Source organism: Osmerus mordax, chromosome 13 (assembly GCF_038355195.1).
Source record: "Osmerus mordax isolate fOsmMor3 chromosome 13, fOsmMor3.pri, whole genome shotgun sequence".
Taxonomy (NCBI): Eukaryota; Metazoa; Chordata; class Actinopteri; order Osmeriformes; family Osmeridae; genus Osmerus; species Osmerus mordax.
In genome coordinates this window covers 9760906-9780897 of record NC_090062.1, presented here as the reverse complement: position 1 = coordinate 9780897, position 19992 = coordinate 9760906, and the positions used below count along the sequence as shown (strand labels likewise).

Here is a 19992-nt window from a genome sequence, read left to right as displayed (position 1 = left end):
AGCATTAGCATGGTAACATGCTACACCAGTAGACTAATGACAAAAGCGCCATTCATTCATTATCATTTAAAAAAAATAATTTATTAACGATTTAGTACAGTGTTCACTACAATGTTAGATGGAGAGAAGGCAACATTAAAGCATTTTATGAGTCATTATTTCAGCACATTTAGCACCATCATGTGACTTTACATCTCAGTGCCTCTCATACACGAGGATGCCTCCTCCAACACGGCCCTCAGGCATGTGAGTGTGGAAGATCTCAGCGCTTCTGATGTATTTATTTCCTTTGAGGAATACAGAAATCTCCTGAAACACAAGCGGGAGAGAGTGAATAGAAGAATGTCTCTGTCGAAATACAAGACAGTGATGAGAGTTAGAGTTGGATAGGGTTTGATGAATCATTTGGCATGCAAGTTAAGCAAATGTAAGGGACTTTTTGTGGCTCGGAATTGTGTCCACAAATAAGTCTTATCTAACCTTCTCCAAAACATCAAAGAGCACCAGGTGGGTAGGCAGCGAGGACTTGTATGGAAAAGAGTCTCTCAGCCAAAGGAGAGGGTCGTCAAAGAAGTGCTCTGCCTCATCTACATAGCTGCTATTTCCATGCAGGTCTGGAGGACACTCCAGAAAACGCATCCTCATTGGACAGTGAACATGACTACAAACAGAGAGCATGTTCATCAGTGCAGGTTCTTATTAGTAGAGTCTGGATGTCACTCATGTTGTGGCCAATCCGATAGGGCCAATAGTACTGACAGAAACGTAAGCTGCATATGGTAGCTACCTGTAGAAAGGAGTTGAGTGGCAGGGCATGAGGAAGTAGATATCCGGTTGAATGGAGCCTGCAGACTGGCTGTTGTGACACAGGGTCTGAAGATGGCCCATTACATCCAGGGTTCCTCTCTGGTGAACCAGACCAGTGTACAGAGCAGGAACCAGGTTTGACACCAGTAGGACACAAGCTACCTTTTTCCTCCAGGCTTTCAGACTGGCCAATGAAATACCTGCAACAGAAATGGACTATAACACACTTTAAGTTTCTGGATCTGAGTGTGAAAATGACTGAATCTCTGACTGAAGCACTCACCACAGAACACCATGCACAGTGGTACAACAGGATAGATGAATCTGAATTCCTTGTGAGCGAGCAAACTGGAAAGTAAGACAAATATATTATATATCACACATTTATATATATATGTTTTTATATAAACTCTTTATTATATTAATATAATTTTCAACATCACTGCAGAAAAACACCAACCTGTAAACCGCTACTGTCCAGATCACAGTTACCAACAGTATCCTGTACTTCTTTGGGGCCAGCATACATCCATGGAGGAAGAGAGGCAGATGGGGTCCGATGACAGCCACAAAGCCCTGGCTGAGATACCAGTGCCAGGGGTGGGAGCCATAGAACTCTGCCACATTGTGCAAGATGTTAAACTTCAAGAAGTTGTACTGCACCAGGGTAGTCTGTGGGAAGAAGGTGTTGAAGGCAGCAGTAAGGAATGAAATGCATTGTGGAAGGAGTGAATAACACCAAACAGGATATTACACAGATCCATACCTTTCCATAGAACATACAGTCAATCAAGGTTGATACACCAAGAGTCAAAGCCCTGTAAACAAGGAAGAGAATCCTCTAGTAACTGAGGCATGACATCGATGCAGCTGACGGCACAGAGAGAGAGAAAGAGCACTGACCCTATGGGCAGGCAGTGGTGAGTGACAAGTCTTAGCTTGTTGTTCTCTCTCCAGAAGTGCTGCAGGAGAAGAGGAAGCCACACAATCAAGGCTGTCGGACGAACAATGACTGCCATGGCAACCAGAGTCAAATATTTGGTGCTGAAAAAACAAAAACACCATAAGCAGAAATACAGAGCACGTCGTCTTTCAGTCATCCGGGTCTATGTGAGATATGTGTATAGGTTCTCTAGTATGTGGTACCTGCTGTGTGTTTTAGTGCCTGGCAGAGGGTAGTAGCACAGTGCCAGAGCAGTGAGGGTGGTCTCCATGGTGTTGGTCAAGGTCCTGGTGCAGCAATACCACGTGAACCAGGATGACAGTTGGCAGAACAGCTGTGGAGTGTGGACAGAGCAAGAGACACAAACACCATCTGTAGTCTCAGTTCTTAGAATGAGATTACAGAAAAAAAGATACATCACACACTGAGATGTTCTTCTTTACCGTCCATCTAGCAGTGTCTGAAGGCTCAAGTGTTCGAATGAGAGAGTAGAGCTTGATGTCACCCAGGGCAGCCAGGAGGGCTTGGAGAACTCTTGGTGCCCATACCTACACAGTCCACAACACACATTTTAGTGCATTCCAACACATTTTGTCTCACCTGTAGATTCTGAGGTATTTCCATGAACCATGACTAACCAAGAGTTGAACTGAGTCACAGTTTGTGAAGTGAAGGATCTTGTAAATTACTGCAAAGATCAGAGGGTAAGAGAATCCTCGTAATCCTTCCTTCCATTCCCAGGTTAAGTAGCCATAAGTGAGTCTATTAAGGACAGTTTCATGTACTAGAGAGGTTTTGGAAAAGATTCATGTTATGGTACACATTGTGTTCTGTGATAAAAGGATATTTGTAAACCATGCGATGGGAGACTTCAAGGGACTGCCAGTATTCGTCAGGTACGAAGCTGGTCTGGACCAGGAAGCAGTTTATCAGACGGAAAGTCACAGAGAACACAGAGACACTGACCCCAAACACACCTGTAGAGTTCAACAACTGGTTTATAGCAGAGGAGATTCTATCAGATCACTACCTTTGTAATACATTTGTGATGCTTTATTGACACTCTTGTTTCTAATTGCTTATCTCTTACTACTGACACATAATAACGATAACGCATTTTATAGTGTGCTACCTTGCTAGCTCAGCTACTCAGTAATAAAAGGCTCAACTGTCCATGCTGGCATGCACAAAATAGCATAGCTAGTCTACCTTTGTCAAAAGGACATGTATCTTCTTTACTGTAAAGCTGAGATTTTCTTTTCCGTAGTTTAATGGGCTCCGAAAATGTCTTGTTCCCTGTGTTTAGGCGCGCACGAATCATGTCCATTACTTCCATGCACCTTGTGATCGAAAGTTACGTTGTAATGGCATGATATTACAATGTAATCTGAGGAACAGCCTCGGAACAGCACCTCTGAACACGAGTTCCGTGTTTAGGTCTGTGGGTGACGTAGATTGTGCGTGGTCAAATAAATGCAGTCAGTTTGAAAAATACGTTAACTCTATAATTTGTATAAGTCTATTGTCTGTCATAAAAATCTGAGTTGTATATATGGATTTTAGAATCCATTTTTTTTGCTCAATAGTAAATATGGGCACCTATTTTGATGTTAGAGGTTTCAGAAGAAAACTCTGTTTGTCCCTTGCCGCTCGTTGTAGTTGGCCCATGTTTGCCCTTTAAGCTAGCTACTAGCATCTAGTCAAGTTGTTGCTTTCAGAGCCAGAGGCATGAGATTGAGGTGAGTTTACCGAGGTAGGTTATGTAGTAATGCTTACTAACATGCAAAAAGTATTAACGCAGACGTGTGTAGATGTCACTAAGAAATGCAAGCTCCTCGGGATACTGTACATCTTGGTTCTAATCTATCTTCAAGAAATACTGCTGGGGTCTTCAACCCCTCGTCAGGGCCCACTGTCCGGATATTTTCCTGCTCCAACACACTTGATTCAAATGAATTGGTTGTTTAGTTGGAGCAGTGAAACATCTAAAACATATTAGGACTGTGGGCCCTGAGGACCATGGGTTGAAGACCACTGAACTAGATTGCTAGTACTTTCCTGTGGTAATTTGTGGTGACAAAAAAATTTAGCTGTTTGGTTATTTATTCTGTTTTTGATATGATATTGTGTGTAAATTGTGATATTGTGTTTCTATTGCTTTTGCTGTTGTAGGCCTACAAACAGTTGGCACTCTGGGGACAAATAAAGATCTACACCTTCAACTTTAGTTGCATTAGCTGGTAGGTTAGAAAAACAAAATATGTTTAACATTGTAATGAAAGTCCTTTGTTGACACCTCTCACCCTCCAGATTAAGCGTCCATGTACCTAGGGTTGGACCTGATGTGGACTCAACATTTATAATTCCTTTTTTTTAATCCTCTACAGGGTCAACAAAGCTATACTAGGTGCTGTGTCTTGCTCCAGCGAAGCCATGATAGGGCACAGGGTACCCTTCACATCAATTGCCTTCGCTACAGTGCTAGGAGTTGGTGGTGGTGTCTACATATACAAGCCATATTTTGAGTCGCAGATGAAGAACCAGGGACCTGGAAAACACAAGCAGGAGGTACCAAATACTCTGAATCAACCAGAAGCCAGTATGAGCATCCCAGAGAATCACACCCCTGTAAAAATGCCTGAGAGTCCCAGCTCGGCAATGACCACAGGAACTGTGTCCGAGAGCCTGGCACAACCTGTTTCAAAAGAATAAAATGTGTTGATTAATCGTTTTGTCATTTGCAACATGATTGTGTCGTCATATATAAATGTTAAATAAAATGCCTTATTTCATTTTATGCTCAATACCAATGTCTGGGTCTGATTGTCGAAGATCTGTCTTTGCTAAGTAGCCTATATGCAAAGTTAGGATTTAGGGTAAAATAATGGGTTTTATGGGACTGTCAGTAGATATCATTCTAAATATAATACTATGAGTCCATAGGGGACGCTGTTGCTCCGTTGGCATGATAGCTTATGGAGGATTTGTGGTTAAGATTCGGCAGGTGCCCCGCACTGTAGGTTATGAAGGCTGTAAAGTGCTATAAACTTATGAGTTTATACCATGTCTGCACTTAATATAAGATAGTTGACCTGTGGCATCAGTTGATCATAAATAGCCTACGTTTGTTTTATGCGTTTTAGGCCTTTCTATATAGCCTATAACACCTAACCTCCCTTGACAATGCCAAAAGGCAGATTTTCCTTTATGAACTCCGACTGACTAGTTTAAGTTGGTGCTGGGCTGGTACGAGAAGGAGGGGCTCTCTAGTTTAGTAGTAGTAGCTAACGGAAGTGATGGTGCACTGTAGAGAGTGTATGTGCAACAAATGGAGCAACAGCAAAGTACTGTAAAGTTTAACTCAGTTTAATTCGAACATTAGAGAAATCAGACTGATTCAACGCGCTTTTACAAGCGCTTTTGTCAAGAAAGTAACGCACAAGAGCTGGTAAGTGAATTGAAAATACGTTGACTTGTCTGTAGAAGTGCTAATTTGGGGCAATTGTTCAAGCGGGAGACAAATCCGAAACTTTTACTACTAAACAAAACGGCTAAGTTTATTGTTAAGTTACTGAAAAGTTTCACAGGTCTGCTCCGCATGGATTTTGAGACACGTGTCTTATCCACGTAGCATTTTCCTACTCAGTAATTTTGCATTTGTGTGTAACCTTATCATAACCGCCTCTACTAACAGCGTTGACAGAATCCTATTTAAGATGAAAAAAGTATCATCAACATCTTCCAACTATCGCAAAGGATTTGTTTACTTTGTAAGACTAGTCGGGAACTTTGGTAAACTGCTTTGAATAGCCAACGTTAAGACGTCTGCTGTGCTGGCTTGGCACTGCCTAAATGGTTTACATTTTACAATTCAAGAAGTTGTTGTGACGTCAGTAGGTCAGAATGCAGCACCTCCTTGGGCCCAACCTGAAGGGTTGGTTGCCTCACGAATCGTATTGACCCTTTCTTGTCCTTTTTTGAAAAATTACGGCACGTCAGTATGTACCCTCCACCGTCATTTTTCCCCCTCACTTGGGTGGTTTGAAAAATGACAGCCTAACATTTTTTAAGCCAGCATGGGGGATAAAATGGTCTAATGATAAATAACTTGGTGTCTGTTAATCCCACCACTTTTAGAACCCACTATCCGAGAGCAGAGCCAACCAACAGGGAGATGCTCAGTATAAAGATTTAGTATTCTATATTTGGTCACATGACCATCCAGGTGACTACATGAGGACCAGCTGAAGGGTGTTACATGAGGATGTTTGAAATCAGGGTTGTCTCTCCAGGGTAAAGGGGGGGGGGGGGGGGGGGGCTGGCTCAGTCTGAGAGAGTAATCAAGATTACCTCAAAAAGGGTCTGTGCTTAACTGAAACACTTTTCTTTATAGTTTGGGTCTGAAACACTACTGTTACAGATTCCCTAAAGGGAGATGGAGGATGTCTCCAGACGATGCTGACAGTTCTGCAGACAAGTTTGGATCTGGTTCTGTACCTATGTGAATGACGAAAGAGTTGGGTTGGTCTCATGATGTTTTGGTGACGTTTTCCTATGAAATCAATGTTTGTCAGTTTAACTTGGGACTTCTGGACTATTTTGGCTGCAGTCTGTTTTGTGAACTTATGCTTACAACTTCAGCGGTCTTCTGCTACGCTGACTGACTGACTGCACCATGTTGCTTAATCTGTTACCATCATTGCTGTGTAGGCTTCCTCTCAAAGCTGTGATAAGACTTGAGTCTGAACATGTGACTCAATTCAACTGGTTAGAAAAACAGTTCATTATTAAAATTCCTATGTCTTAGAGGACCATGTCACACCTACCAAGACCACTAGTGAAATCAGTCCCTCATCTGATCATTAAGTCTCATAGTAGAACATGTAATTCATGTTGTTTTCTATTTATACACCCTACAGAGTGTAGCCTAGATGTTGAGATGGGCAGCTTGATGGTCAGCCAATAGCCTGTGTCTCAACACGATTAGCATCTTCTACAATGTGCTTCTGCATGAACTGGCTAAATTAATCTGCCTCATACTGGAGCGACCTGTGCCGCCTCAGTGATCCCAGCCTATCCTGAGAGCGGGGCCGGCAGGAGCAGCTAGCCCCAGGGCCCTCTTCTCTGGGGAAGGCCTCCATGAACATGGCCCTGTTTGCCAGATGGTGTACACACTTAAAGCACTTGGGAGCAACCTCATTGTGCACAGAGACTGAGGGATTTGAGAGGGACCATCGCGTTTGCTGTCATTGTCTGTCACGTGTGAATCAGTGACTCTCACAGTCTACTGTCTTTTTAGCTTAATAAAATAAATAGAATAGTGTGTGCAGACGCATCAGGCATGGGTGAGTCACCAGGTCTGAACTCTTTGTCCCACCAATGAACCACAGGACTAGGATGGTCCCTGGGAGGACTGAGAGGGAGCTGCTTCGGTCGATGCTGCTTCAGTGTGGCTCCAGAGCTGCTTCAGTGTGGCTCCAGAGCTGCTTCAGTGTGGCTCCAGAGCTGCTTCAGTGTGGCTCCAGAGCTGCTTCAGTGTGGCTCCAGAGCTGCTTCAGTGTGGCTCCAGAGCTGCTTCAGTGTGGCTCCAGAGCTGCTTCAGTGTGGCTCCAGAGCTGCTTCAGTGTGGCTCCAGAGCTGCTTCAGTGTGGCTCCAGAGCTGCTTCAGTGTGGCTCCAGAGCTGCTTCAGTGTGGCTCCAGAGCTGCTTCAGTGTGGCTCCAGAGCTGCTTCAGTGTGGCTCCAGAGCTGCTTCAGTGTGGCTCCAGAGCTGCTTCAGTGTGGCTCCAGAGCTGCTTCAGTGTGGCTCCAGAGCTGCTTCAGTGTGGCTCCAGAGCTGCTTCAGTGTGGCTCCAGAGCTGCTTCAGTGTGGCTCCAGAGCTGCTACAGATCATAAGCAGCTTATGGGCCAGGATGAGGGGTTTAGAGCTGGTGAGGGTGTAGGAATGTGTAGTGTGTCTGAAGGCCTTTTCACGCCAGTCATATGATGTATTCAATGTTCTAACAGCAGGAGCCACTCAAAAAAACATTAGCTCTCAAATATATTTGAGCTTTTTTGCTTCAAGGGGTGTTTCAAGGGGTGTTTCAGTAGGATTTTATTGTAACGTTTATTGATTAGGTTAATGCAACACCAGATTATAAAGTATTACTGAAGTATAGATTTCTTTTATTCACCTAATTATGTCTGCTCATTAAGTGCTTTAGTGTGTTCACCCAAACCAACCAGGAAGCAGGTGAGAGTTCACCCCAGACCAGATTACAGATTCCTGGGACCTCCCTTTAGTTCCAGTACTACTATAGTGAATACATGTAGTTGGGTAGCTGTGTTTTGTAGTTGTGGTATGTGTGTACTTATTTTTTTCAGTTTCCTGTTTCTGTGTCAGCATAGTTGATGGGGTACCATGACAACAGACCAGTTCTCACACCATCCTCTGCTAGGTCTGCTACAATCAGCAGTTCTGAGTTTTGACTAACTAAATCTCTATCTGCCATAATATTATACCTGCTACAGGTCAGGACCAGACGCTCACCATGTCTGATGGGGACTACGATTACCTCATCAAATTCCTGGCACTTGGGGACTCTGGTGTGGGGAAAACCAGTTTCCTATACCAATACACAGATGGAAAGTTCAATTCCAAATTCATCACTACAGTGGGCATTGATTTCAGAGAAAAAAGAGTGGTGAGTAGATTGACAGCTCATGCCTACAGCCGACAAAGTCCTTTACCAGCCAAAGATGGACATCCCAGATATGTTTTTCAGAAACACTCATTCACTTTTATTTTCTGGGTGTAGACAGGAGGTGTCTTATTCTGGCTTAGTGTCTGCTGTCAGGACTGATCCTGTGAGAGCTGTGTTAGTATATGCCTCCCTCTGAAGCAGCCGTCACCTGAATTATTTACAGGATCTTTTATCTGCTTGCTGTTAGCGTGCTGCTCTGTTAGTGTGCAGCTGTTAGTGTGCTGCTCAGTTAATGTGCTGCTTTGTTAGCATGCTGCTCTGTGAGACCAAGAGTTGTCAAAGGGAACTAAATCCAGTTGATGAAACATGTGGGATGTGGGCTTTTTAAAGTATTGGAAACCCGGTTTGAATGTTGGTTAATTTTGAGCATAGGTCAAATTTCAAAATAATCCTAACAAATAATACAACTGAAGTGACCAAGTCTGCAAAGTGAAGCTATGGTTAGGGGTGTGGCAGCTCTGTTCTGCAGAGGAATCTGAGAGGAAGGTGATTCATGTTCCTGAACTGTAGCTCCCTCCTGTAGAGTAAACACTTCACACCATATAGACAAACATCAGGGTGGTTTGTGGAATTGACTCATGTCCTGCATATCATAAGAATGATCATACAACATTAACCATGAAAGTATTTAATAAGTTTAATATTTGATTTGCAAATTGTGTTGTAGGTTTGTGGAACACTAGAGCCACTTTAACTTAAGACATCTACCTGAGTTGTGTTTAACCAGTGTGGTCTGTCTGTCTCCCAAGATGTACAAGTCTAGCGGTCCTGACGGCACGTCAGCTAGGGGACAGAGGATCCATGTGCAGCTGTGGGATACGGCAGGGCAGGAGAGGTGGGATGAACAGTCTGGTCTAGCTTTCACACTAACTACTTAACAGAGGGTCTTGCTCCTTTGTCTCCTTCAACTCCTCATCCAGCTCATCCTTTTCTGTGCTAATTACTCCTGTCTGTCTTCCTCTCATTTCAGCCTGACAAAATTAAAGCTTTGAAAAATAAATAACAAAATGTTAAGTACATGAAATGACAAGTTGGGAGCTGAGAGAATGTCCATTCTACTACTCAATGTCCAGGCCTTGGAGTATTGCTTGGGTTGGCAGCTTTCAAAGGTCTGTTTCACTAACACTGAAAGCAGCTTCTCACAAGGTGTTCTGTGTGGTGTCAGGTTTCGGAGTTTAACCACGGCTTTCTTCAGAGATGCCATGGGCTTCCTCCTCCTGTTTGACCTCACCAGCGAACAGAGTTTCCTAAATGTCAGAAACTGGATGAGTAAGTTCTCTGTTTTCATAGGAATCTGCTTTCAGAATCACCCTTTCACAGCAGGGCGATCTGCCTGTCTACAAACTAGCCAAGCTCTGTTGTGGTTGAGGAAAAAGTTATCTTGAGATCAGGCTACTCTTATCATGACTGGTGTATTGTGTTTTGTAGGCCAGCTGCAGATGCATGCATACTGCGAGAGCCCAGACATCGTCCTGTGTGGCAACAAGAGTGATCTTGGAGAGCAGAGGGCTGTGAGGGAGGACGAGGCCCGCGAACTGGCAGAGAAGTATGGGTAAGGGTCAGTCTTCCAGCACTCGGCCCACTCTGGAACATTTGTCAAGAAGGCAGTGGCTGCTGCATGTTGACTCTTCAGGGAATCTTATACAATACTGAAAGGTTGGGCTAGGTCACTCCTCCTTGAAAGGCAAATATTTGCGCAGTCATGTAAAGTATCCTGCTCCACACAATCAGGAAATCCTAAGGATTAGAGATGAACCTGGGGACTGTCCCTGATGCCTTGACTGAAGACTACATGTCACATGTCGACTTGAGCCCATACTCTGGCTTAGCAGCCTCATCCTCAGCATCAGTCGTGTTGTTCTTCTTAAAAGTAATTGTCTTGCTATTTGGTCTGTTGTATTACAGTAATGGAATACTTCCTCTGTCTCTGGAATGTTTCTCGCTCACGTACTGGATGGATCATACCTGTCAGATTAAATTACAGATCTTATTTTATTTATTTTAAACTCCTGACACCAGGAAGCATTTAAGAAGGTCATATGCTCTTTCTCCTGCAGGATCCCGTACTTTGAGACCAGTGCAGCCAACGGACAGAATGTCGGCCAGGCTGTAGACGTTCTGCTGGACCTGATCATGAAGAGAATGGAGCGCTGTGTGGACAAGTCGTGGATCCCTGACGGTACCGTGAGGACCAACGGAACCAGCAACCCAGACCTGGCAGAGAGCGCAGAGAAGGGCAAATGTGCATGTTAGGGTCTAGACTAAGGTCTAGACTAGGGTCTATACACATATGAGGTCTTTGTCCATAAGTTATAAAAAGTATGACTTTAAAAGGCATGATGTACTAAGAGATGATGTCATACGAATGTTGATGGGCCACTGACCATGCCCCAAACCACTGGTCACACCCCCTGAACCACTGCATTATCACTGTCGGTTCAGTCAGTTATGTGCCTTTTGAATGTTTTAATTTGAAATTGTTACTATTCATATTATTATAATGTGCATTTTTAGATTATTAAACATTTAGTGTACTTGCAAATCATTCTTTTCTTAGCTCCAGTAAGAAGCTACTCAAAAATTTTTTCTATAAAACACTGGCCTGTTTGGGGGAAAAGCTACCACCATTGCTATATTTTACTTGTCACAGTGCACTTCCTTTTATTCTAGTTTATACTGTGTGTGAATGAGTTGGTGGATTCACTGCATGTATGGCCTGCTCCACAGTAACATCTAATTAGCTGAGTAGTTTGGTCTCTCTTACTATATGTGTCACAGTATTGGAATCTAGGGGTATATTAGAATCTTTAAAATTCCAGTCTGCTGGTTGAAGTTTGCTTTCTGTTATATCTGATCATACAATGTGCCTCTAATCTTCTGTATTAACTCATACACTGTATACTTACCAAACACTCTTTATGCCAAATATGCAAATAATATTCAGAAATTAAATGTATTTTTATTTATTAAAAGTAAGTTTTGCACAAAGCTTTCTAGTACTTTTACCACAGAATTTGTTTTCTTTCAATCGGTTACACAACACTCCGAAATGAATTTCGTTTTAGAATTGTTTCCTTTATTTACAGTAGGGGGCAGGATATAGCAAGATTTACAAACGGGTGGATTTACAACAGAAGAAAATAACACGTTTACGGAAATGCACTTACGTAATTTCCTTTTGTTGATCCACACCCTCGTGCTCTCAGAAATTGTATTTCTTTACTGATGGGCATGAACTAACCTAACTATTCAACAATGCGAATTGAAAAATGTTATTTTTGTTCGGGACCGGTGTATCCCGGACACGGAACAATGTTTGTACGGAACGACTGCAAGGTATGTATGGAGATTGTACGTCATGTTTGGCTAGCAAGCTAGCCATCTACTAGCTTTTAAATAGCGAGCTAGCAGTAGTACACGTTAACGATAACGTTGGGACGGAGCTCTTAAATTAAGACCCGAAAGATTACTTTTAATATCTTGTGCTTACGAGTGAATCAATTTAACTCAAATATGTTATATGCTACTCTAACGACTTCAAATAACGGAGAAAACTCAACGAATAAAGTGTTATATTCTAATGTCTGAGCAAGGTGAAATTGTTTATATCCTTGTACACAATCCTAATTATGTTGTTCGGGACTTTAGGGGCTGCTTACGTTTGGGTTGTCAACTGACCCAGAGTTTTTAGATCTTGCAGATCTGTCACGTTGTATAGTTAGAGACGTCAGTGTTGTCAGAGACAACAGTACTGTAGCTAACTACACCCAACATGAGATGGGCCGGGTCCGCCATAACTTACCCCAAGTTAATGTTCTGCTACCAAGTAATCTGAATATCAATCTTGGTTCCTCTTAACGGGTCCTCTCCTTTTTGACTAGAATTTCAGATTTTGTAAATCAAAGTGCCTCAAAAACTTCAAGAAGAAGCGCAACCCCAGAAAGACCAGATGGACCAAGGCTTTCAGAAAAGCGTCTGGCAAAGAGTTAACTGTGGTAAGTAAGATACAATAAAGTTGATTGAAATAGTTTCAGGAAAAACATTGCGTAAATCATTAGTCTGTACTGTGTCTCTCTTCATCTTAGGATAACTGTCTGGAATTCGAGAAGCGCAGAAATGTGGCAGTCAAATACCAGAGGGCTTTGTGGAGCAAGACTGGTAACTGTTTTCCCAGGCTCTTAACACTGAACTTATGTCACAGTGAAACATGTCTGTGAGGCCATGTCCTCATGATAGCCATGGCGTCCTACTTCTGCCGAGTGTATCAGTTCCATATGGTTCAATATGGGCCAATTGATGGCAAATGCACCTATTAATGTCTTGAATCACTTAAACCAATAACATTCTTGTTTCCTGCGTTTCAGTGGAGGCCATGAAGGTGGTTGAGGGAATCAAGCAGAAACGACAGGCGCGGTTCATCTTAAACAGGTGAGCTTCGCTCTCCTCTTAATCCAACACTGGTGTTCAGGGGGAGGGTGACATGTTCTCATCTTCCTCTCTCTTTCTCATTCCCGTCTTCTTTGTTTCTCATCCCCCTCTCACTCTCAGATTGCGGAAGGGCAAGCAGCTGGAAAAGGAGGAGGCAATACAAGAAGTAAAGAAGAACATTCACTTGATCAAAGCTCCTCATGCAGGTAAATTGTTAATGTGGAAGAGATGTCCATGAATCATCAATTTACTACATAAATGATACGACATATGATGTGCATATATGGGCTATTTGCAAATGTGTATTCTTTTTTTGTAGGAAAAGCCAAGATTATGGAGGAAAAGATGGTGCAGAAGTTACAAGAAGATGTGGAAATGGATGATTGATTGGACACGGGTAAAATTGGTTCTCTTAACAGTTCTCTGCTGAATCGTTGAGACTCGGATGACTCTTTTGGAGACTAACTTCAGAAAACACTCTAAACATGTTAAGATCCCCAGACTTCTTGTCAAACAGTGCCCAATCCTGTAGGAATATGGAAGACTCCAGGAATGACTATAACGTGACCCACGGAAGCCATGGTATTAAGTACTTTCCAAACCATGCAACTAAATAAAATGATGTATGTTGTCAAATGCTGTATTTGATTAAATCTTGTCCTACAAAATCAGTGGTCCTGGTCCAGTTGTTATTCACTAACTTAAAATGTCATGAGAAATGCTGTGATAAGGATAGTGTTGTAGTCTGTTTTGACTGTTGATGGGTATACAACTGTTGTAGAGCACTTGACTGCCAAACAAATGGTGTTAGATTTAAATCCTTCACAGTATTTTGCTTTGGATAAAAGTGAAACTTATGAAATGCTCATTTTAACTAATTTCAAAATGTGAAATTACATTGTTCTCTTTTGACCTTGGTTGAGACGGTTTTACGTTGACGGTACCCGAAGCCATTTATGCGCACAATCGCGCAACCTAACGTTCGTTGAAACATCCGTTCAAACACGGAAGTGACACGTTTCTATTGATTTGGGATCTAAAAATGGCTGAGAACAGTCCCATAGCGTTGAAAAGATGTGATTCGGCCTGTGTATCCACAGTAAACATGGATGCTATCTCAGCTCTGACAGAACTAGAGGACCTAGAAAGGGTCTACCAACAGCTCTGCGCGCAGGAGGTGAGACTTTGCGTCGCCTCCATTTTGTATGGACAGAAGATGTGTGAAGTCCATAGCTAGCATTGCTAACTGTTCAGAGCATCCATTTACTGCAATGCCTTACATAAGTGCTTAATATTTAGTTTGAACTACGAAACAAAACTTAAAAAATACTGCAAAGTTAACAGGATGAAACAGATGTGCCTGAATGTGTGTTCTAACAGAACGAGGTGGCGACGGAGCTAGATAAACTGGTGGAGCAGGAAGGCAGCATTAACAATAAGATGTTGGGGCTGCAGAGGATGGGGTGAGTGTGTGTGAATGAGTGTGACCTGCTGTCATGATAGTACACCCGGTGCTGTGTTTGACCCGCCTCTCTGGATCCCTCAGACCGAACTTGCAGCTGATTGGAGGAGATGCCAGCCAACTGGCTGGGATGATCACCTTCACCTGCAGCCTGGCGGAAAACGTCAGCAGTAAAGTTAGACAGCTTGACCTGGCAAAGGTATCTATCCACACGAACACACGCAGGGTACACAGGGTACTCGCACATTGTTCACGACTGCATTTGTGCTTTATGTGCAGACACGGCTGTACAAGGTTATCCAGCGGGCCGACGACATTCTGGACCTGAAGTTCTGCACCGATGGCGTGCAGACAGCACTTCGCAACGAGGATTATGAACAGGCTGCTGCCCACATCCACCGTTACCTTTCTCTTGATCAATCAGTCATTGAGCTCAGTCGGCAGGGACAAGAGAGTAAGGCAGCTCACACACCACACAGGTCCTTATAAGGATACACTTCCTGTTAATAGCGGGAAACCAAGTTTTGCAACAATTTGCATCTATGAACAACACTGCCAACACAACACACTACTCCCAGTCATAGCTGATGGTGTGTTTGTGCTCAGGCAGTGCCGTGGACGCCAGCCTGGCCATGTTGCAGGAGGCTGAACAGCGCCTCAAAGTCCTGGTTGCCGAGCGACTTGATGAGGCTGTTGCCGCAGGTGACCTGGCACAGGTGGAAAGGTTCTTCAAGATCTTCCCTTTACTGGGGCTCCATGAACAGGGTCTGGCTCGCTTTGGACAGTACCTTTGCAGCCAGGTGGGCATGTGTGTGTGGGCATGTGTGTGTGTGCACGTCTCCATTTTACACGTCTCTTTGTCATTCACACACGCTCATGTGAACCTTTGGGACCATCCACAGCTGGCGTCTAAGGCAGAAGAGAACCTGCTGCTGGCCCTGGGCGGAGACCTGGGGCAGAGGAGAGCTGCTCTGGTGTTTGCTGACACTCTGACTCTGCTGCTGGAGGGTGAGACTGCATGCCTACCTGTCTGTCTGCCTTCTTGCCTGTCTGCCTGTTTGTATGGGGAACAGGAAATGAGCTGTCTGTTAACCGGGTGTTGGTGTGTTTAGGCATCGCCCGTGTTGTGGAAACCCACCAGCCCATAGTGGAGACGTACTATGGTCCCGGCCACCTGTACACCCTTATCACACATCTGCAGGATGAGTGTGACCGGCAGGCTAAGAACATTGTGGACAAGTTCATTCAGCAAAGGAACTACCACAATAAGGTACTGGAGATGAGTGGTGATCTCAGTGAGGTATTGGTGCTTCTATCATGCAGAGGTTGCTGATGTTACTGCTCTGTGCTCATGCTCAGTGGAATGTTTCTTGTCCAGTTTCAGATTGTCCAGAGCAGCATGATGAAGGGTGGTGCCACGGAGAAGATAGAACCCAGGTCTGTTTGCCTGCCTGTCTGTTTGCCTGACTGCCTGTCTGTCTGCTTGTCTGCCTGCCTGTCTGCTTCTCTGTTTGCCTGCATGCCTGTCTGCTTGTCTGTTTGCCTGCCTGTCTGTTTGCCTACTTGTTTGTCTGCCTATTTGTTAATATGTGTGTGTGTGTGTGCAGGGAGCTGGACCCAGTGCTGATGGAGGTGACTTTGATGAATGCCAGAGCAGAGCTGTACTTGCGTTTCCTGCGTCGTCGTATGATGGCGGACTTTGAGGTCGGGGACGCCACATCAACCCCAACCATCACACAGGGTAAAGTCAAATAATACCATTATACCCACATGTAATACACTATCTCCACAGTGTTGACTGTGCTGTGTGTGTTTGTTCAGAGCACCAGCAGAGTGTGGAGAAGCTGCTGAAACACTGTGTCCTGAGTCGCACCATGCAGGAGCTGATAGGCTACTACATCCCCATGGAGGAATATTACATGAGAGAGACGGTCAATAAGGTACCACCACACCTTTGCATCTTAAACCCAACCAGATACCACCCTGCCCTCATGATGAGTCACAATCCGCCATCGTTTCATCGTGAATTACACTTCTCAGGGGTCACAGGACACCTGACATGTCACAGGATTGTCAAGCAGGGTATCATATTGTCCCCCCCATTCCGCCCAGGCCGTTGCTATGGATACATATGAGAAGGGTCAGCTGACATCCAGCATGGTGGATGACTGTTTCTACATTGTGAAAAAGTGCATCAGCAGAGCTCTGTCCAGCTCCAGCATCGACTGTCTTTGTGCCATGATCAACCATGCCACGTCCACACTGGAGGGGGACTTCAGGTACGTCCATGCTCATCTCACCTGAGTGCTGGAGTCCTAATAAAGGAGTCAAATAACAGCCCCTCTCCCCTGTATCCCCCCCCACCAGGGAGGTGCTGTATACCAAGCTGCGCCAGGGCTTCCCTGCCACCACCCTGCAGGACATCCAGCGTGGGGTGAGCAGTGCGGTCAGCCTGGTGCACAGCAGCCTACAGCAGGGCAAGTTCAACACCATGAGCATAGAGAGCGCAGAGGTCGCTAAGGCCGCCTTCCTGGTAAGACTCTCACGTACACAGAACACGCACGCGCCAACACACACTTACTTTCTATTGAGATACCCCTTTCCAGATAGAATGAGTCTTTCTCTACGTCTCTCTCAGGTCACTCTGAATAACGTGGAGGTGTGCAGTGAGAACATCAGTACCCTGAAGAGGAACCTTGAGGTGAGCTCACGTCCTCCCTGCTCTCAGGGAACGAGAAGCTGCTTGTCTCGTACTAGATGTTAATTTCAGTAGTGTTGTTTTGGATGGCTGACGGCTCATTTCTGTCTTCCTCTGTCCCTCTCATCCTGTCTGACTGGCAGAGTGACTGTTCGAAGCTGTTCACCCAGGGGGCGGGGTCAGGGGAGCAGGCCAAGATTGACAGCTGCCTGTCGGACCTTGTCAATACTTCCAGCAAGTTCAAGGATCTTTTACAGGTTGGAGAAAGACACACACATGTGCATAAACACCCACAGTAACTTTAAGTGTTGTAACTGTGCTGTATCCTTAGGAGGGTCTGACCGAGCTCAACTCCACGGCCATCAAGCCCCAGGTCAAACCCTGGATCAGCAGCTTCCTGTCAATCTCCCACAACATAGAGGAGGTACGAACAGAAGACTCACACACACACACACACACAGACACAGCCCTGCTGAGCACATTGTGACTGGTGTTTGTGTGCAGGAGGAGTTCAGTGAGTATGAGGCCAATGACCCCTGGGTGCAGCAGCTCATCATTAACCTGGAGACACTCATGGCTGAGTTCAAGGTAACCATAGTAACAGACCAAACAGCACCAGCACCACTCAGGACCAGGTGTGGATGAACCGAAGTTTACCCCCCAGTCCCTCTCCCCCCCAGGTCGGTCTGTCTTCAGTCATCTACGATACTCTGACCAGCCTGATGACCAGCCTGGTCTCCATGGAAATGGAGAAGACCCTCCTCAAGTGCACCTTCAGCAGGGTGAGTTTCAGCTCGCGGCCACCAGGTGGCGCCCTGCACAGCCCGCTCCGCTGACGTCAGCCGCACACGTGACGTACAGAGCAGGCTCCCATGCTTTATTTATCAGGCCAGCCGAGTGGAGGAGCTGCTGGAGATGGAGAGTGTTTTTCCTCTCTAGCCGCATCTGTCTCCTGTGAGCAGAGCGTTCACCAGGACTCCGAGCTGCTCACCACTCTCAACAACATCCACACCCTTATCCTCTTTAAGGGTTTTATGTGGGCAAGGGTGCACATTTTTTAGCAGTTTAAAAATAACACGATATAAATAATCAATCATCTCTTCCCCTCCCCCGCATCCTCTCCCATCACATTCCCCCAAATCCTCTCCACCCCTCCCCCATCCTAAACCCCACCCTTCGTTCTCCTCTCTCCTTTTTCCTCGTCCACCCCGGGGTTTTCTGAAGCCATGTCTCCATCTTGTGTCTGTGCAGCTGGGCGGTCTGCAGTTTGACAGGGAGCTGCGTTCTCTGGTGGCCTACCTCACCACCATCACCACCTGGACCATCAGAGACAAGTTTGCTCGCCTCACACAAATGGCTACAATCCTGAACTTGGAGAGGGTATATACACACACACATGCAAACATACATACATACATACATACATACTTGCATACAAAGATGTGCATGCCTCGCCCCAGATGTAGATGTATATGACACACAATGCACCATGTCTGCAGGCATGTTACTAGGATGTGTTTGTGTGTAAATAACAGATCCAAGAGTACAATCATTTAATATCGGGTATCATGTTGTGTGTGTGTGTGGGGGGGGTTGTAGGTAACAGAGATTCTGGACTACTGGGGTCCTAACTCGGGTCCTCTGACGTGGCGTCTGACACCGGCCGAGGTGCGGCAGGTTCTGGCACTCCGTATTGACTTCCGCAGCGAGGACATCAAGAGGCTTCGTCTGTAACACCGCCTTGGAGATGTGTTTGTGAGCTGGTTCCCAGGGAGGGGACTCTCCCTGCTACCATAGCAACCCTGCTCTCCCTCCTGGTGTCCCATCTGTAGAAGGGACCAACACCTGGGTCTGTGCTCTTCTTTGCCTCCTGTATGGGGCCTGGTGCAGGCCCGGGCCAGGGGCCTCTTGGTGTTGCTATAGCAACTGTGGGTATTGGTTATCAAGGAGGGTGAGGAATTTCCAGATGGAGGAGGAAGTGTCTGCTGTGACCCCTAGCCCCCGCTGTGACCCCTGACCCCCGCTGTGACCCCCAGCTGACTGCATGGCCTATTCAGGAGGCAGTCTGATATTAAAGGTTGTGGGGTTGTGCTGTTAGCGTACAAGCTAAGATCCTTTATAAGAGTGTGAAGATCATAGTAATAAATGTTGACTATTTAATAAAGATCCAGCTGTTGTTTCATATTGAGCTGTGATGTGGTGATGCTGCAGTACTGTCTGTGACACCATCCCACAATGAACATCATATCCATTAAAGTAACAGAAGCAGGTCAGAGAGCTGATCCAGTTCCGGGCTGGGAGATGAGACAGCTTTAACCTAATAGAGAGCTGCTGAACAGTGATGATCGGTCCTGTATACCTACTGACCCAGACTGGAGGTGACAGACATCCTTGTCTACTAATGGATGAAGGCTGAATCAGTTAACATGATGAACTTTTAACTCCTTCGTAGTTGTAGTTGTGCCTGGGTAAAAGGCGCGGTGCTTCTATTAAATCAATGTTCCTTTTATGATGCGACTTTGTCTACCTGTTTGGTCTTGGTTGGCGTCCAGGGAGTTCCATCATCTGTGTGGCAGCAGGTGTGGCGCTCCGTAAACACGGCTCCAGAAATGCTCTGGAGGGACGCTCTGGAGAGCATCAGGTGGGACAGGGAGGCCAGGACTCCCTGTGTGGAAACTGTCTAGTCAGCCCGGAGCTGGAAGAAGCCAAACCACGACTCCAAAACTGGAGTCCTTCAAAACCTACAAGATCACTTTGATCACAGTGAAATAAAGTCAGCCTGGAGACAAGGAATAGTTAGGAAAAGTGTGGCTTTAATGTAAACACAACATTCGATTGGCTCAGCACAAACATTCCACATGAGAGCAACCAATAAACTACGGAGGAGATAAGGGGTGCAGCACAAAAACAT

At 45.2% G+C, this 19992-nt stretch overlaps 4 protein-coding genes across 5 annotated transcripts; 3 read left to right on the top strand and 1 right to left on the bottom strand.

The window, feature by feature from the left end:
* Positions 1–65: 65 nt before the first annotated feature.
* pigb (phosphatidylinositol glycan anchor biosynthesis, class B) lies at positions 66–3146 on the bottom strand. Of its 2 annotated transcripts, none has more exons than XM_067249061.1 (12): positions 2960–3146; positions 2598–2727; positions 2389–2506; positions 2194–2298; positions 1954–2084; positions 1711–1851; positions 1574–1625; positions 1268–1479; positions 1091–1155; positions 788–1007; positions 481–661; positions 66–309 (listed from the first exon to the last, which is right to left on the bottom strand). In XM_067249061.1, exons 1-12 carry the CDS (start codon positions 3084–3086, stop codon positions 196–198), a joined length of 1596 nt encoding a protein of 531 aa, XP_067105162.1. In that variant the 5' UTR covers positions 3087–3146; the 3' UTR covers positions 66–195. The 2 variants fall into 2 exon arrangements, with proteins under 2 accessions (XP_067105162.1, XP_067105163.1); XM_067249062.1 differs by having other exon boundaries at positions 2598–2659; positions 2960–3097.
* Positions 3147–5060: 1914 nt separating this feature from the next.
* Positions 5061–11751, top strand: rab27a (RAB27A, member RAS oncogene family). Its single transcript, XM_067248486.1, has 6 exons — positions 5061–5198; positions 8261–8433; positions 9243–9328; positions 9659–9762; positions 9922–10045; positions 10551–11751. The coding sequence occupies exons 2-6, from the start codon at positions 8281–8283 to the stop codon at positions 10744–10746; spliced, it is 663 nt and encodes a 220-aa protein (XP_067104587.1). The 5' UTR covers positions 5061–5198; positions 8261–8280; the 3' UTR covers positions 10747–11751.
* rsl24d1 (ribosomal L24 domain containing 1) lies at positions 11660–13592 on the top strand. Its single transcript, XM_067248487.1, has 6 exons — positions 11660–11829; positions 12375–12488; positions 12579–12651; positions 12858–12921; positions 13042–13127; positions 13241–13592. The coding sequence occupies exons 1-6, from the start codon at positions 11749–11751 to the stop codon at positions 13306–13308; spliced, it is 486 nt and encodes a 161-aa protein (XP_067104588.1). The 5' UTR covers positions 11660–11748; the 3' UTR covers positions 13309–13592.
* Positions 13593–13963: 371 nt separating this feature from the next.
* cog4 (component of oligomeric golgi complex 4) lies at positions 13964–19590 on the top strand. The gene is made up of 19 exons (XM_067248485.1): positions 13964–14098; positions 14302–14384; positions 14468–14582; positions 14663–14837; positions 14990–15183; positions 15286–15391; positions 15496–15653; positions 15762–15820; positions 15991–16124; positions 16205–16323; positions 16496–16662; positions 16751–16916; positions 17022–17084; positions 17225–17338; positions 17413–17505; positions 17586–17669; positions 17762–17863; positions 18333–18461; positions 18681–19590. Exons 1-19 carry the CDS (start codon positions 13964–13966, stop codon positions 18813–18815), a joined length of 2331 nt encoding a protein of 776 aa, XP_067104586.1. The 3' UTR covers positions 18816–19590.
* The last annotated feature ends 402 nt before the right edge of the window (positions 19591–19992 follow it).